We start from the raw sequence: 18,921 nt of genomic DNA on the forward strand, positions 1-18,921 counted from the left end.
TCATACTTGTGTCAAGCCTCAAAGGATATTAGCAGAATAGCATCGCGCATCTTCGCATCAGCCATATCGGCTAGATGGATTTTATGGCTCAGAATGGCAAGGAGACTCTGACACCAAGAAGGCGGTAGAATCCATCCCCTTTGGGGGTGAGATGCTTTTCGGTTCAGAGTTGGACAAGTGGATTTCGCAGGCTACAGCAGGTAAATGCACCTTTCTACCTACTCCTTATACGAGAGCCGCTCCACAGGTTAGGAGAGGTTATTCGGTGCCAGCGTTTACTTCATTTAGATCGCAGTTTTTTCGAGCCCGAGGAAGAGGTTTCGGTACACAAGTACGTGGGGGCAGAGGTAGAGGCCGCTCACAGGCAGCAGCCAGAAAGCAGTATAAACCTGCTGACAAAACCGTGGCATGACGGCCTCCCGGCTCATCTGGGGTCCCCTTTGGTGGACGCACGTCTGGAAGGCTTTCGGGACATCTGGGACAAAAGCTCACCAGAACTTTGGATAAACTACACAATTTCACAGGAGTACAAACTGGATTTTCAACAGAGACCTCACAGTCAGTTTTTTACAACGGGATTGTCTCGTTGCCCTCAGAAAGCAAAAGCACTGCTGACAGCAATTCAAAAATTGCTACGGTCAGAGGTCATTATTCCAGTTCCCGCCTCTCAGAGAGGAACGGGTTTCTATTCCAGTCTTTTTGTCGTGCCAAAGCCAGACGGGACGGTCAGACCGATACTCAATTTAAAAGTTTTAAACCAGTTTCTAAGGGTCTACAAATTCAAGATGGAATCAATCCAGTCGGTCATTGCAGGCTTGGAACAAGGCGAATTCATGGTATCCATGGACATAAAGGATGCATATCTGCATATCCCAATCTGGACTCCTCACCAGGCTTACTTAAGGTTCGCACTGGTGACGGATCACTACCAATTCAGGGCCTTGCCATTCGGTCTATCATCAGCCCTAAGAATCTTCACGAAGATCATGGCAATCATGGTTGCAGGTTTGAGACTATTGGGGGTCACGATTATACCTTATCTAGATGATCTACTGATCAAGGCATCATCTCAGGAACAGCTGATCAAGGATGTTCTGACATCTCATCAATTTCTCATTCGACATGGGTGGATTGTGAATTTCCAGAAATCCAACCTCATGCTGACCCAACGGATTCAATTCCTCGGTCTCATCTTGGACACGGTACAATTGAGAGTATTCCTACCAGAAAACAAGGTCCAAGACCTACAGCGATTAGTGGCTCAGGTACTGAGGACACAAACGGTTTCTCTACACGTCTGTGTGCAACTTCTCGGGAAGATGGTGGCGTCGTTCGAAGCTCTCCAGTATGGCAGACTTCATTCCCGACCATTCCAGATGAACCTCATTGCTTAGGGAGCAGGTTCGCACTGGCTTCTACAGTATATCGAAGAATCCGACTTCCACCGCGCATACCAACCTCCTTCATTGCACAGGAATCTCACAGCAGGCAAGAGATTCGACATTTGGGATTGGAGGATCCTAAAAACGGATGCCAGTCTCAGAGGCTGGGGTGCTGTCCTGGAGGAACACCAGTTTCAGGGAAGATGGACGCTACAGGAGAGCAGACTACCCATAAACATTCTCGAGCTGAGAGCGGTTTACAACGCGCTTCTCTTAGCCGAAGACCTAGTCATGGGTCAACACTTAAAGATACAGTCGGACAATGTTACAACGACGGCTTACATAAATCGTCAAGGAGGAACAAAGAGCAGGATGGCGTCACAGGAAGCCACAAAGATCTTGTTGTGGGCAGAAAGGCGAAACATCATCCTCTCGGCGGTGTTCATTCCAGGTGTGGAGAACTGGGAAGCAGATTATCTCAGTCGCCAGGACATGCATCCGGGAGAGTGGTGCCTACATCCACGGATTTTCAACATGGTGGTGAGGAGATGGGGTCTATCTCTAGTCGACCTAATGGCGTCTTGACAAAACCATCAGCTGCCCAGATATGTGTTCAGGACAAGAGATCCAGCAGCAGAAGGAGTGGACGCATTAACACTTCCTTGGTGTTACAGGAGGGTTTATATTTTTCCACCTTTCCCCCTCATACCCAGGGTTCTGAAAAGGTTGAAACGAGAGCGAGTATGGGCGATTCTAATCGCACCAGATTGGCCCCGCAGGAGTTGGTACTCAGACCTGCGAGGGTTACTAGCGGAAAATCCTTGGCGGTTACCTCAGAGAGAGGACCTGCTATCTCAGGGACCGTTTCAACACCCAGACCTGAACAGGCTGCGTTTAATGGCGTGGCTATTGAAACCCGGATCTTAAGGAACAAAGGGATAGCAAGAACAGCCATTCCTACGATGATTGCTGCTAGGAAGCCGGTCACAGCCATGCACTACTACAGGACTTGGAAGAGGTACATGGACTGGTGTCAAGAACGTGGGTGCAATTAGACGAACTTCCACTTATCCAGACTTCTACTCTTCCTTCAGGCCGGTCTGGATATAGGACTGAGGCTGGGCTCTCTGAAGGTTCAAATTTCGGCTCTCTCCATCCTATTTCAACAGCGGTTAGCATCCTTGCCAGAGGTTCAAACCTTTTTACAGGGGGTTCTGAGGATACAACCCCCTTTTCGTCATCCTACTGCACCATGGGACTTAAATTGGGTGTTAGAATTTTTGAGATCACCAATTTTTGAGCCGTTAGCAAGAACAGACATGAAATATCTCTCTTGGAAGGTCACATTGTTGCTTGCCTTGGCTTCGGCCAGGCGGGTTTCTGAGTTGGGAGCCTTATCGTGTAAGAGTCCCTTTTAATTTTTCATGAGGATAGGGCAGAACTCTGTACAAGGGCAGATTTCCTTCCTAAGGTTGTTTTGGGGTTTCATGTAAACCAGCCAATTGTGGTCCCATCTTTCCATGGTCGCGCAGTTGGTGACGTGTCCTTGGATGTTGTCCGAGCTTTACGGGTATATGTACAAGTTACGTCGTCCTTCATAAAGTCGGAACAAACAGATCTTAATGATGGGCCTAAGAAGGGGTGGCCAGCTTCTAAGCAGTCTTTGTCTAGGTGGATTAGACTGGCCATTCGGCAAGCTTATATTTCCTGTGGCAAACAGGTTCCGGTTCAGACGGGTGCTCATACCACCCGTTCAGTGGGTGCCTCATGGGCGGCTGCCAGAGGTGCTTCCACTACTCAACTTTGCAGAGTGGTGACATGGTCCTTAGCCCACACGTTCGCAAAATTTTACAAGTTTGATACCTTTGCGTCCGGAGACTCTTAAGTTCGGATGTTTAGTTTTGCAGGCCACCGACAGCACCCCCTCCCTGGGGGATTACTTTGGGACGTCTCCTACTGTATAGGACTCCAGTGTCCCCTAGTGGATGAAAGAGAAAAGAGGATTTTGGTACTTACCGATAAATCCATTTCTTTGAATCCTCTAGGGGACACTGAACGCCCGCCTCGGTGCTGTCAACCTGCTGTGTTTAAAGTTCTTGTTCAAACAGTTCGTACAAACAGCGTTAGTTTTTCGGTTCAGAAGTTTCTTGAATGCTGTTTGATATGTTGAACAGTTCGGTTCCTCGCCATGTGCTATAGTATCATGTCCTATTCTCTCAGTCAAATTTTCCACACTGAGGGAGGAGGGATGTGAAGGGGGAGGAGCCGGCTGTGCAGACAATGCTAATTTTCTCTGAAGAAAAGGAGGTTTGGTTCTTGACCGTCTTTTCCCTACTGGTTTGTTTGTTCAAACAGTGTCACTGGGTTATTGCTACTCCTTACCGGACTCTTAAAATATTCTGGTGTTATGGGGTTGCACCGGAGGAGGAGATTAGAATTAAAGCTATAGTTTGCATTAAGTGCGATCGCCAGCTCCAACCTGCAATCACAATGTCCCACAGCCGGTTTCAGAGAAAATAATTCAACGGTAAGTGGCCAAAAATCCTCTTTTCTGAATCCATGGTGAACACTGGATGACCGCCCTCACACCCCTGGCTGGCTGAGTTTTTCACGGTTTCGACACCTGTTTCCGAGATAGCTTGTATGCCTGGTTGTCTGTATGTGTGCCGGTCTTCTTCTCCTCCTTCCGTTCCTGTTCCTTGAGCATGTTAATTCTAACTTGCTACCCAGACTTCATGCGGAGTATAGGGGAGGAGAAGCCTGTGTTGATCCCAACGATGTTAACACTTTAGTGTCCAGAAAGGAAAAAAGGAATGCGACACAACGCTTTCTTGAATTGGAAGTTTATGGACTGCTGCACTCCTGTTTAGGGTTGCTAAGCCAATGATTGGAAGGATATACTAAAAAGGTGGAGGCACATATACATAAACCACATAAAATATTTTAATGACACAATAGTAAAATACTTTTATAAAGGACACATAATAAAAGTTGTAATATTCCTATGTCTAGGAATGAATAAATACTAAATAATTTCCCCAGGAGATTAGATTCGTTACAACCAAAGTTCCTCAGAAAGACCTTTTGTTACTGGTTTGTAACAATATATCCACACATTAAGATACAGATTGGCACCGTTGAAAAAGTCAATTAATATTATGATAAGCTTGTCATAATATTCATTGACTTTTTCATTGGTGCCAATCTGTATCTTCATGTGTGGCTATATTGTTAAAATTGTAGTAAATGTGCTAGCTTACTAGTATGGTCCTCTTTATTTCAGGCTGCCACGCTGCCTTTTATTGTGATCTCCAACACCAGTCAATTTGTAGGAGCGTTTGCATCAGTGCTTTGGTTCAACTTGCTGAGCTCAGACCCTAAGGTATGAATCCATCTGTAGTATATGCTGGAAAGAATATTTCCTCCCAGAACTAAAACTATTCTGTAACACAAGTTCTCAGAACCATAGGGGGTCTGTGGTCCATGATTCCTGCATTTTGTGCATTCTGCACTCTCTGGCTCTTGATCAGCCATCACTTCTGAGTGTAAAGTGTGACATACAAGCACACCTTCTTGTGTTGCGTTTTTATTACACATGATGGTCAAAGGACCCAAGTGCTCTGCTACCTACAGAATATAATTATAGTGTGTGTATATTATTTGTGTATATTTAGTATACAGATATGTCCACATACATCTAGCCTCCTAGCACATTAAACAGCCCCATACCGTGGCGTGACCTGGTAGCACTGAGCATCTTTTTTTATTTTTTTGCTTCCTTTTGCCGCCTTTTTGCTGCATATAATTTTAATCTGCATAAGCTGCTTGTGCGTCCTATTCGCATGGTTTTGCAAATAAGTTGCATTTCAAAAGAAAAAGTTGCAAAAAAAAAGATGCCCAACCCTACCTGAGTTGCATGGGACGTACTGTATCGGCACACTCATGCCAGGCATCTCCCACTGCGTGGCATATTAAGGCAAGATGTATTAGGACACATCTGTATGTAATATATTTTCTCTTACGTCCTAGAGGATGCTGGGGTCCACATTAGTACCATGGGGTATAGACGGGTCCACTAGGAGCCATTGGCACTTTAAGAGTTTGAGAGTGTGGGCTGGCTCCTCCCTCTATGCCCCTCCTACCAGACTCGGTTTAGAAAATGTGCCCAGAGGAGCCGGTCACAGCTAAGGGAGCTCCTAGAGCTTCTTTAGTTTTATTTTTTTTCTAAGAGTTAATTAGGCACAGGGAGGCTGCTGGCAACAGCCTCCCTGCTTCGTGGGACATAGGGGGGGAGTAGTGTCCGCTCTGCGGGGTTCAAGCCACTATCTCCGCTGACAGGACACTGAGCTCCTGAGGGTAATGATCGTTAGCCGCCCCCAGGCGACCGCTCACTCCCGCAGCACTGCGGCCACCCCCTAACAGAGCCAGAAGATTCCGGTGGCGAGTGAGTCACCGGCCCACCATAGCAAGCGGGGAGCCGGTGTGAAGATGGTGGCAACACGGTGGGAGCGCAGTATTAACTGCGCTTCGGAGGCTCAGTGGTACATAGTGCGGCGCTGTGAGGGGCGCCCTGAGCCAGCGCCTATACTCTACACTGGTCACCAAGGCTGTCAGGGACCTCGGTAACGCTGCCAGCACAATTCCTCAGGCCAGTATAAAGAAGTGAAGAGCGGGAAGCAGCGCCATGTTCCGGGGTGCGGAGCTTCTCAGAGCGGACCCAGCAGCGTTCAGCACCATTTTCCTGCCTGCAGATCATGTACAGAGACGCTGACAGGGAGAGCTGTCCCTCCAAGCAACTCCAGCTATCCTGTGCGGTACCAGGGGATTGTAGAAGGTGGGGGGGAGGTGGTGAATTTACTGTGTAGTCTATTAAGGTACACAGTCAGCGCCAGGTAGTTATATTATATCTACCTAAGGAGGCGCTGTGTGTGTGCTGGCTCCAAGCTCTGTGTTTCTCTGTGGCATACTTGGGGGGGAAAACTGTGTCTGACATTTTTCTGTGTGTGTGTGGGTGTTTGTTGTCTCACATAGCCATGTCTAGGGACTCTGTGTCTTATGCTGCAGAGGACATTTCCTCTCAGGAGGAATCCATTCCATGTACACAGGAATGTAATGTCTTGTCTCAGATCCCTATTAATGAGCCTGAGTGGTTGTCCTCTATTAAGGGTATGATCTCTCAGATCTCTACTAGGGTAGCTCATACTGAGACTGAAACTCTGGTTTTAAAGAAGTCTATGGCAGTTTGGTCAGGTTCTGTTCCTATTCCTTTAAAATTCCCTAGTATATACCCACAGAAACGTGCACTTGCCCAGTTTATGCAAGATGACACGGATACTGACTCTGACACGGCAGATGGTGATGGGGATGTGCTGAGGGGGGCGGCATCCCTTGCAAAGGGGTACAGCTCATGATTGAGGCCATTAGAGATGTGTTAAATATTACTGACACAACACCTGAGCAGGTTGAGGAGGCTTACTTCACAGACAATAAGAAAGCCTCGCTAACCTTCCCTGCATCTAAAGAATTAAACGCTTTATTTGAAAAATCCGGGGAAAACCCAGAGAAAAAATTGCAGATTCCCAAAAGGATTCTGGTTGCTTTTCCCTTCCCTAAAGAAGATAGAAAAAAATGGGAAAACCCACCCATAGTTGGCGCATCTGTTTCCAAACTGTCGAAAAAGGTGTTTACCGCGTTAAAAGAACCAGCTGATCGTAAGATTGACACTACGCTCAAATCCATATACACTGCTTCAGGGTGGCGCTGAGGCCTACTATTGCCTGCGCATGGATCTCTAAAGGTATAGTAAAGTGGTCAGGCACGTTACTAGAGGATTTGGATTCAATGGATAGAAGTGACATTTAATTATTTTTACGTAACATACAGGATTATGCGGGGTTCATGGTGGAATCCATGAAGGACCTGGGTACGCTGACTGCAAGGATATCTTCCATGTCTGTCTCAGCTCGCAGGGGACTCTGGCTACGCCTATGGTCTGCAGACGCGGAATCCAGGAGAAGTGTGGAGAACCTACCCTACACAGGTCAGGCATTGGATGCTTGGATTTCCACGGCAACCGCAGGTAAGTCACCTTTCCTTTCCTGAGCTACGCCTTCTACGAAGAAACCCTTTTCTTCATCTGCATCGCAGTCCTTTCGGACCGCTAAGACAAAAAAGTCCAAGCCTCCTACCACCTTCTTTAGAGGTTGGCGGGCAAAATCCAAAAAGCCTGCACCCACAGGCTCCCAGGACCAGAAGCCTGTTTCTGGTACCTCAAAATCCTCAGCATCACGGTGGACCACACAGCCTGGAGGACGGGCTGGTGGGGGCGAGACTCAGACGTTTCAGCCACGTCTGGGTGTCGTCCGGCCTGGATCTCTGGGTACAGGATATTGTGTTCCAGGGGTACAGACTGGAGTTTCAAGAAACCCCACCTCACCGATTCTTCAAATTGGGCTTGCCAGCTTTACTGACAGACAGAACTGTCCTACTGGAAGCTATCCAAAAATTGGAAAAGTCAGAGGTCATTGTTCCAGTTCCACCTCGTATGCACAACATGGGTTACTATTCAAACCTTTTTGTGGTACCAAAACCGGATGGTTCAGTCAGACCAATTTTGAACTTGAAATCGCTAAACCCTTATCTAAGGGAGTTCAAATTCAAAATGGAATCTCTGAGAGCGGTGATCTCAGGTCTGGAGGAGGGGGAGTTTCTGGTATCCCAGGATATCATGGATGCGTACCTCCACATTCCGATTTGGCCTCCGCACCAGGCTTATCTCAGATTTGCACTGTTAGACAGTCACTATCAGTTTCAGGCACTGCCATTCGGTCACTCCATGGCACCGAGGGTGTTCACCAAGGTGATGGCAGAGATGATGGTTCTCCTCCGCAGACAGGGAGTGAACATAATTCCATACCTGGACGATCTGCTGATAATGGAGTCGTCCAGGGAGAAGCTGTTGCAGTCCATTGCTCTCACAACTCATCTTCTCAGGGTCCATGGTGGATCCTGGACCTTCCAAAGTCACATTTGGAGCCGACAAGGAGATTGTCTTTCCTGGGGATGATCCTCGACACTGAAGTGCAGAGGGTGTTTCTACCGGTGGAGAAAGCGTTGGTGATACAATCAATGGTTCAGGATGTCCTGAAGCCAGCCCAGGTATTTATTCATCAGTGCATTCGTCTTCTGGGAAACATGGTTGCCTCTTACAAGGCTCTGCAGTTCGGATTCGGAACTACAAAAAGGCTTGAATAAAACCCCTCCCCTTGTTGTGACAAAGGTACCAGGACTATGATCTGATCCTGACATCATTTTTGGATTGCCGCCTTTACTGCTTCCCTTTCTGGAAGAGGGGACACAGTTTAGGAGCATGCTTGATCCTTCCAATTGGATCTCTTAGAAAAGTGGTCGGATTCTCATCTAAATATGCACCTGAGGATACGTCTGTCGCCGAAAGCAAGGATTTCGCTCCTCTGGTGGCTGCAAATGCCTCACCTTCTGGAGGGCCGCAGGTTCGGGATTCAGGACTGGATCCTTCTAACCACGGATGCAAGTCTCCGGGGCTGGGGCGCAGTCACTCAAGGGGAAACCTTCCAAGGAAGGTGGTCAAGTCTGGAATCCAGTCTTCCAATAAACATTCTGGAACTAAGAGCCGTATACAACGGTCTTCTCCAAGCGACACATCTTCTGCGAGATCCACCCATTCAAGTACAGTCGAACAATGTAACAACAGTGGCCTACATAAACCGACAAGGCGGAACAAAGAGCAGAGCTGCAATGTCAGAGGTAACAAGAATCATCCTCTCGGCGAAAAAGCATGCGTTAGCACTGTCAGCAATTTTCATTCCGGGATTGGACAACTGGGAAGCGGACTTCCTCAGCAGGTCCGATCTCCATCTGGGAGAGTGGGGCCTCCATCCAGAGGTGTTCATGGAGGTGACAGATCTTTGGGGGGTTCCTCAAATAGACATGATGGCCTCCCGCCTCAACAAAAAACTTTGGAGGTATTGCTCCAGGTCAAGAGACCCGCAAGCAGTGGTGGTGGACGCCCTAGTAACTCCGTGGGTGTTCCAGTCTGTGTACGTGTTTCCTCCACTTCCACTAATTCCAAGGATTCTAAAGCTCATAAGGAGAACAAGAGTTCAAGCAATCCGTATTGCTCCGGACTGGCCAAGAAGGGCTTGGTACGTGGTCTTCTGGATCTACTGCTGGAAGATCCGAGGCCTCTTCCTTCGGGAGGACCTGCTGCAGCAGGGGCCGTTCGCTTATCAAGACTTTCTGCGGCTACATTTGACGGCATGGAGGTTGAACACCAAATCTTAGCTCGGAGGGGCATTCCGAACAATGTTATTCCTACCCTGATACAGGCTAGGAAAGGCGTAACGTCTAAACATTACCATCGCATTTAGAAAGTGTTTGGGGAAAGGGTAGATCCTGCACCGGCCTGGATTCAATGTACAAAATATGATAATGCTCAAGCCAGAAGTGGACAATGAAGGTATCGACCGTTCCTATCTGTCCATGTGGCGGTGCGCCCAGAGTCATTCGGTGCATTCTCATTGGTGGTACAGGGTCAAGTCTTCCTACGACCATACCCCTACGCTCGTGCCCAATCTCGCCCGATCTTGGAAGCTAAACAGAGGCGGGCTGGGTTAGTACCTAGATGGGTGACCACTAGGGAATACCCAGTGAAGTAGGAAGACTCAATTCCCTGTGGAATAACACCAACAGCAGGATCACCACTAATACCCGTTCCCACCATTTCTGAACCCAGATCCTATCTCCGTCTCACCCCTCTTACCCAATCCATAACAGTGGTCAACTACCAGGGTTGAAATTCAGTGTGTGTGTTTTCCCTCTCACGAAATAAACCCAGTCTAGGGCTTCATAAATACACAGTGTGTACTGATCTTTGGCAGACGGAAGCAGCGTGGCATATAGCTATCTTCCTATATGCACTTATCCAAGTATAATCAAGATCTGAACATTTCCTATTTTTTCAGAATTTTTTCAGAAATGATTTCTCATACTTTTATGTCCATATTTGTCTATGATTATTTCAAATGTTTTGTTCTCGTTAAGTTCCCATGTATTTTAAGAGCAGAGATAAAGACTTTATCAATTTTTTAGGCACTTCACTTATCAGTAAACACTAAGACTCAATAAGAGTGCACCCAAACAAGAGTCAAACTTTCCCTTTTTTCCTTAGATTTATCTTGGTGTGAGTCCAAGAGGTTTCCTAAGGTGAAGTTTCAACTGGGACGGTTTCTCCTCTTCCTACAAGCAGGTGCGGATATGGGCCTGAGGTTGGGATCCGTAAAGGTCCAGATTTCGGCCCTATCCATTTTCTTCCAGAAACAATTGGCCTCCTTCCCTGAGGTTCAGACTTTCTCGATAGGGGTTCTGCACATCCAGCCTCCCTTTGTGCCGCCCACTCTACTCGTAAGATGGGTTCTTCCTGGGCGCCTGCCAGGGGTGTCTCAGCTTTACAGCTTTGCCGAGCGGCTACTTGGTCTGGGTTGAACTTGTTTGCTAAGTTTTACAAGTTTGATACTTTGGCCTCTGAGGACCTGAAGTTTGGTCAATCAGTCCTGCAGGAGCCTCCGCGCTCTCCCTCCCATTCTGGGAGCTTTGGTACATCCCCATGGTACTAATGTGGACCCCAGCGTCCTCTAGGACGTAAGAGAAAATAGGATTTTAATTACCTACCGGTAAATCCTTTTCTCTAACGTCCTAGTGGATGCTGGGGACTCCGTAAGGACCATGGGGAATAGACGGGCTCCGCAGGAGACTGGGCACTCTATAAGAAAGATTTGGTACTATCTGGTGTGCACTGGCTCCTCCCTCCATGCCCCTCCTCCAGACCTCAGTTAGATTTCTGTGCCCGGCCCGAGCTGGTTGCACACTAGGAGCTCTCCTGAGCTGCTAGAAAGAAAGTTTAAAATTAGGTTTTTTATTTTACAGTGAGACCTGCTGGCAACAGGCTCACTGCATCGTGGGACTAAGGGGAGAAGAAGCGAACCTACCTGCTTGCAGCTAGCTTGGGCTTCTTAGGCTACTGGACACCATTAGCTCCAGAGGGATCGACCGCAGGACTCGTCCTTGGTGTTCGTTCCCGGAGCCGCGCCGCCGTCCCCCTTACAGAGCCAGAAGCATGAAGATGGTCCGGAAAATCGGCGGCAGAAGACATCAGTCTTCACCAAGGTAGCGCACAGCACTGCAGCTGTGCGCCATTGCTCCTCATACACACTTCACACTCCGGTCACTGAGGGTGCAGGGCGCTGGGGGGGGGCGCCCTGAGCAGCAATAATATCACCTTGGCTGGCAAAAATAACCACAATATATAGTCCCAGAGGCTATATATGTGGTAATTACCCCTGCCAGAATTACAGAAAAAAGCGGGAGAAAGGCCACCGAAAAAGGGGCGGAGCCTTCTCCCTCAGCACACTGGCGCCATTATTCCCTCACAGTTCCGCTGGAAGGAAGCTCCCTGACTCTCCCCTGCAGTCTACACTACGGAAAGGGTAAAAAAGAGAGGGGGGCACTAAATTTGGGCGCAGTTTAATATAATAAGCAGCTATAAAGGGTCATAATTCAGTTAGTCCCTGTATTATTATAGCGCTCTGGTGTGTGCTGGCATACTTTCTCTCTGTCTCCCCAAAGGGCTTTTGTGGGGTCCTGTCTCCTTGTAAGAGCATTCCCTGTGTGTGTGTGGTGTGTCGGTACGGCTGTGTCGACATGTTTGATGAGGAGACTTATGTGGAGGCGGAGCAGATGCCTATTAATGTGATGTCACCCCCTGCGGGGCAGACACCTGAGTGGATGGATTTATGGAAGGAATTACGTGCAAGTGTCGACTCCTTACATAAAAAATTTGACGACATGCCAAATGCGGGACAGCCGGCTTCTCAGCTCGTGCCTGCCCAGACGATTCAAAGGCCGTCAGGGGCCCTGAAACGACCACTACCTCAGATGGCAGACACAGATGTCGACACGGATACTGATGCAAGTGTCGACGACGATGAGTCAAATTTAATGTCCACTAGGGCCATTTGTGGCATGATTGAGGCAATGAAAGAGGTATTACACCTTACTGATATAAACCCGGGTACCTCAAAGAAGGGTATTATGTTTGGGGAGAAAAAACTACCTATAGTTTTTCCCCCATCTGAGGAATTGAATGAGGTGTGTGAAGAAGCGTGGGCTTTCCCCGATAAAAAATTGGTGATTTCAAAAAAATTACTAATGGCGTTCCCTTTCTCGTCAGAGGATAGGTCACGTTGGGAAACTCCCCCTAGGGTGGATAAAGCGCTCACACGTTTGTCTAAAAAGGTGGCACTACCGTCTCCGGATACGGCCGCCCTAAAGGAACCTGCTGATAGAAAGCAGGAGGCTATCCTAAAATCTATTTACACACACACTGGTGTTATACTGAGACCAGCTATTGCCTCAGCCTGGATGTGCAGTGCTGCTGCTGCTTGGTCAGATTCCCTGTCGGAAAATATTGACACCCTAGACAGAGACACTATATTGCTAACCATAGAGCATATAAAAGACTCGGTCTTATACATGAGAGATGCACAGAGGGAGATCTGCCGGCTGGCATCTAGAATAAGTGCTTTGTCCATCTCTGCTAGGAGAGGCTTATGGACTCGGCAGTGGACAGGAGATGCAGATTCTAAAAGGCACATGGAAGTTTTGCCTTATAAGGGTGAGGAGTTATTCGGGGACGGTCTCTCAGACCTTGTTTCCACAGCAACGGCTGGGAAGTCTGCATTTTTGCCCCATGTCCCCTCACAGCCTAAGAAAGCACCGTATTACCAAGTACAGTCCTTTCGACCCCAGAAAAACAGGCGCGGAAAAGGCGGGTCCTTTCTGTCTAGAGGCAGAGGAAGGGGGAAAAAGCTGCAACACACAGCCGGTTCCCAGGACCAAAAGTCCTCCCCCGCTTCTTCCAAATCAGCCGCATGACGGTGGGGCTCCACAGGCGGAGCCAGGTACGGTGGGGGGCCGCCTCAAAAATTTCAGCGATCAGTGGGCTCGCTCACGGGTGGATCCCTGGATCCTTCAAGTAGTATCTCAGGGGTACAAGCTGGAATTCGAGGCGCCGCCCCCCCGCCGTTTCCTCAAATCAGCCTTACCGACGACTCCATCGGGCAGGGAGGCTGTGCTAGAGGCCATTCACAAGCTGTATTCCCAGCAGGTGATAGTCAAGGTACCCCTACTTCAACAAGGCCGGGGCTACTATTCCACACTGTTTGTGATACCGAAACCAGACGGTTCGGTGAGACCCATTTTAAATTTGAAATCCTTGAACACTTACATAACAAAATTCAAGTTCAAGATGGAATCGCTCAGGGTGGTTATTGCAAGCCTGGACGAGGGGGATTACATGGTATCCCTGGACATCAAGGATGCTTACCTGCATGTCCCTATTTACCTTCCTCACCAGGAGTACCTCAGATTTGTGGTACAGGATTGCCATTACCAATTCCAGACACTACCGTTTGGACTGTCCACGGCACCGAGGGTGTTTACCAAGGTAATGGCAGAAATGATGATACTCCTTCGAAAAAAGGGAGTTTTAATTATCCCATACTTGGACGATCTCCTTATAAAGGTGAGGTCCAGGGAGCAGTTACTGGTCGGAGTAGCACTATCTCAGGAGGTGCTACAACAGCATGGCTGGATTCTGAACATTCCAAAGTCACAGCTGGTTCCTTCCACTCGCTTACTGTTCCTGGGGATGATTTTGGACACACAACTGAAAAAAGTGTTTCTCCCGCAGGAGAAAGCCAAGGAGCTGTCATCTCTAGTCAGAGACCTCCTAAAACCAAAACGGGTATCGGTGCATCGTTGCACACGAGTCCTGGGAAAAATGGTGGCTTCATACGAAGCAATTCCATTCGGCAGGTTCCATGCGAGGACCTTCCAGTGGGACCTCTTGGACAAGTGGTCGGGATCGCATCTTCAGATGCATCAAATGATAACCCTGTTTCCAAAGACCAGGGTGTCTCTACTGTGGTGGCTGCAGAGTGCTCATCTTCTAGAGGGCCGCAGATTCGGCATACAGGACTGGGTCCTGGTGACCACGGATTCCAGCCTTCGAGGCTGGGGAGCAGTCACACAGGGAAGAAACTTCCAAGGACTATGGTCAAGTCAGGAGACTTCCCTACATATAAATATTCTGGAACTAAGGGCCATTTACAATGCCCTAAGTCAGGCAAGACCCCTGCTTCAAAACCAGCCGGTACTGATCCAGTCAGACAACATCACGGCAGTCGCCCATGTGAACCGACAGGGCGGCACAAGAAGCAGGATGGCAATGGCAGAAGCCACAAGGATTCTCCGATGCTCGGAAAATCACGTCTTAGCACTGTCAGCAGTGTTCATTCCGGGAGTGGACAACTGGGAAGCAGACTTCCTCAGCAGACACGACCTACACCCGGGAGAGTGAGGACTTCATGCAGAAGTCTTCCTACTGTTGGTAAACCGTTGGGAAAGGCCACAGGTGGACATGATGGCGTCCCGCCTCAACAAAAAGCTAAAGAGATATTGCGCCAGGTCAAGGGACCCTCAGGCGATAGCTGTGGATGCTCTAGTGACACCGTGGGTGTACCAGTCGGTTTATGTGTTCCCTCCTCTGCCTCTCATACCAAAGGTACTGAGAATAATAAGAAGGCGAGGAGTAAGAACGATACTCGTGGTTCCGGATTGGCCAAGAAGGGCTTGGTACCCGGAACTTCAGGAAATGATATCAGAGGACCCATGGCCTCTACCGCTCAGACAGGATCTGCTGCAGCAGGGGCCCTGTCTGTTCCAAGACTTACTGCGGCTGCGTTTGACGGCATGGCGGTTGAATTCCGGATCCTAAAGGAAAAGGGCATTCCGGTGGAAGTCATTCCTACGCTAATAAAAGCCAGGAAAGAAGTAACCGCGAACCATTATCACCGTATTTGGCGAAGATATGTTGCGTGGTGTGAGGCTCAGAAGGCCCCAACAGAGGAATTTCAGCTGGGCCGCTTTCTACACTTCCTGCAGTCGGGAGTGACTATGGGCCTAAAATTGGGTTCCATTAAAGTCCAGATTTCGGCCCTGTCGATTTTCTTCCAGAAAGAACTGGCTTCACTGCCTGAAGTTCAGACTTTTGTAAAGGGAGTGCTTCATATTCAACCCCCTTTTGTGCCTCCAGTGGCACCTTGGGATCTCAATGTGGTGTTGAATTTCCTAAAATCACATTGGTTTGAACCACTTAAAACTGTGGATCTGAAATATCTCACGTGGAAAGTGGTCATGTTATTGGCCTTGGCTTCGGCCAGGCGTGTGTCAGAATTGGCGGCTTTGTCTTGTAAAAGCCCTTATCTGATTTTTCATATGGATAGGGCAGAATTGAGGACTCGTCCCCAGTTTCTCCCTAAGGTGGTATCTGCTTTTCACTTGAACCAACCTATTGTGGTGCCTGCGGCTACTGGGGACTTGGAGGATTCCAAGTTACTGGATGTAGTCAGGGCCCTGAAACTTTGTTTCCAGGACGGCTGGAGTCAGAAAGACTGACTCGCTTTTTGTCTTGTACGCACCCAACAAGATAGGTGCTCCTGCTTCTAAGCAGTCTATTGCGCGCTGGATTTGTAGCACTATTCAGCTGGCGCATTCTGCGGAAGGTGGGCTCATCTTGGGCGGCTGCCCGAGGGGTCTCGGCTTTACAACTTTGCCGAGCTGCTACTTGGTCAGGGGCAAACACGTTTGCAAAATTCTACAAATTTGATACCCTGGCTGAGGAGGACCTTGAGTTCTCTCATTCGGTGCTGCAGAGTCATCCGCACTCTCCCGCCCGTTTGGGAGCTTTGGTATAATCCCCATGGTCCTTACGGAGTCCCCAGCATCCACTAGGACGTTAGAGAAAATAAGATTTTACTCACCGGTAAATCTATTTCTCGTAGTCCGTAGTGGATGCTGGGCGCCCGTCCCAAGTGCGGAGTGTCTGCAATACTTGTATATAGTTATTGCCTAACTAAAGGGTTATTATTGAGCCATCTGTTGAGAGGCTCAGTTATTTCTCTATCGTCCTAAGTGGATGCTGGGGTTCCTGAAAGGACCATGGGGAATAGCGGCTCCGCAGGAGACAGGGCACAAAAAAGTAAAGCTTTACTAGGTCAGGTGGTGTGCACTGGCTCCTCCCCCTATGACCCTCCTCCAGACTCCAGTTAGATTTTGTGCCCGAACGAGAAGGGTGCAATCTAGGTGGCTCTCCTAAAGAGCTGCTTAGAGAAAGTTTAGTTTAGGTTTTTTTCTTTACAGTGAGTCCTGCTGGCAACAGGATCACTGCAACGTGGGACTTAGGGGGAAAGTAGTAAACTCACCTGCATGCAGAGTGGATTTGCTGCTTGGCTACTGGACACCATTAGCTCCAGAGGGATCGAACACAGGCCCAGCCGTGGAGTCCGGTCCCGGAGCCGCGCCGCCGACCCCCTTGCAGATGCTGAAGCGTGAAGAGGTCCGGAAACCGGCGGCTGAAGACTCCTCAGTCTTCATAAGGTAGCGCACAGCACTGCAGCTGTGCGCCATTTTCCTCTCAGCACACTTCACTGGGCAGTCACTGAGGGTGCAGAGCGCTGGGGGGGGGCGCTCTGAGAGGCAAATATAAACCTTATACAAGGCTAAAAATACCTCACATATAGCCCATAGGGGCTATATGGAGATATTTAACCCCTGCCTGACTGGAAAAATAGCGGGAGAAGAACCCGCCGAAAAAGGGGCGGGGCCTATCTCCTCAGCACACGGCGCCATTTTCTGTCACAGCTCCGCTGGTCAGAACGGCTCCCAGGTCTCTCCCCTGCACTGCACTACAGAAACAGGGTAAAACAGAGAGGGGGGGCACATTAATGGCTATATATATATATATATTAAAGCAGCTATAAGGGAGCACTTAATATAAGGATATCCCTTGTATATATAGCGCTTTGTGGTGTGTGCTGGCAGACTCTCCCTCTGTCTCCCCAAAAGGGCTAGTGGGTCCTGTCTTCATTAGAGCATTCCCTGTGAGTTTGCGGTGTGTGTCGGTACGTGGTGTCGACATGTATGAGGACGATATTGGTGTGGAGGCGGAGCAATTGCCAAATATGCAGATGTCACCCCCCAGGGGGTCGACACCAGAATGGATGCCTTTATTTGTGGAATTACGTGATGGTTTATCTTCCCTTAAACAGTCAGTTGAGGACATGAGGCGGCCGGACAATCAATTAATGCCTGTCCAGGCGCCTCAAACACCGTCAGGGGCTGTAAAACGCCCTTTGCCTCAGTCGGTCGACACAGACCCAGACACGGGCACTGATTCCAGTGACGACGGTAGAAATTCAAACGTATTTTCCAGTAGGGCCACACGTTATATGATTTTGGCAATGAAGGAGACGTTACATTTAGCTGATACTACAGATACCGTAAAACAGGGTATTATGTATGGTGTGAAAAAAACTACAAACAGTTTTTCCTGAATCAGAAGAATTAAATGACGTGTGTGATGAAGCGTGGGTTGCTCCTGATAAAAAGTTGATAATTTCAAAAAAGTTATTGGCACTATACCCTTTCCCGCCAGAGGTTAGGGCGCGCTGGGAAACACCCCCTAAGGTGGACAAGGCGCTCACACGCTTATCCAAACAAGTGGCGTTACCCTCTCCTGAGACGGCCGCACTTAAGGATCCATCAGATAGAAAGATGGAAGTTATTCAAAAGAATATATACACACATGCAGGTGTTATACTACGACCAGCTATAGCAACTGCCTGGATGTGCAGTGCTGGAGTAGTTTGGTCAGAATCCCTGATTGAAAATATTGATACCCTAGATAGGGACAATGTTTTACTGTCGTTAGAACAAATAAAGGATGCATTTATCTATATGCGTGATGCACAGAGGGATATTTGCACACTGGCATCTCGGATGAGTGCTATGTCCATTTCAGCCAGAAGAGCCTTATGGACACGACAGTGGACAGGCGATGCGGATTCAAAACGTCACATGGAGGTTTTGCCGTATAAAGGGGAGGAGTTATTTGGAGTTGGTCTATCAGACTTGGTGGCCACGGCTACTGCCGGGAAATCCACTTTTTTACCTCAAGTCACTCCCCAACAGAGAAAGGCACCGACCTTTCAACCGCAGCCTTTTCGCTCCTACAAAAATAAGAGAGCAAAGGGCTTGTCGTATCTGCCACGAGGCAGAGGAAGAGGGAAGAGACACCAACAGGCAGCTCCTTCCCAGGACAGTGGGGGGCCGTCTCAAAAATTACAGCGCGCAGTGGGCTCACTCGCAGGTAGACCCCTGGATCCTGCAGATAATATCTCAGGGGTACAGGTTGGAATTAGAGACGGATCCTCCTCATCGTTTCCTGAAGTCTGCCTTACCAACCGTCTCTTCCGAAAGGGAGAGGGTGTTGGAAGCCATTCACAAGCTGTACGCTCAGCAGGTGATAGTCAAAGTACCCCTATTACAACAAGGAAAGGGGTATTATTCCACTCTATTTGTGGTACCGAAGCCGGATGGCTCG

At 48.7% G+C, this 18,921-nt stretch overlaps 1 protein-coding gene and 1 pseudogene across 1 annotated transcript in view; both read left to right on the top strand.

Moving 5' to 3' along the window:
* Positions 1-18,921, top strand: part of LOC135012655 (signal transducer and activator of transcription 1-alpha/beta-like) — a 328,629-nt gene that overhangs the window by 223,467 nt on the left and 86,241 nt on the right. The window contains exon 16 of the mRNA XM_063952569.1: positions 4,666-4,764. Coding sequence (XP_063808639.1) covers positions 4,666-4,764 — 99 coding nt within the window. The remainder of the gene's footprint in view (positions 1-4,665; positions 4,765-18,921) is intronic.
* Positions 9,963-10,081, top strand: LOC135052149 (5S ribosomal RNA; annotated as a pseudogene).

This window comes from Pseudophryne corroboree, chromosome 2 (assembly GCF_028390025.1).
Source record: "Pseudophryne corroboree isolate aPseCor3 chromosome 2, aPseCor3.hap2, whole genome shotgun sequence".
Lineage (NCBI taxonomy): Eukaryota > Metazoa > Chordata > Amphibia > Anura > Myobatrachidae > Pseudophryne > Pseudophryne corroboree.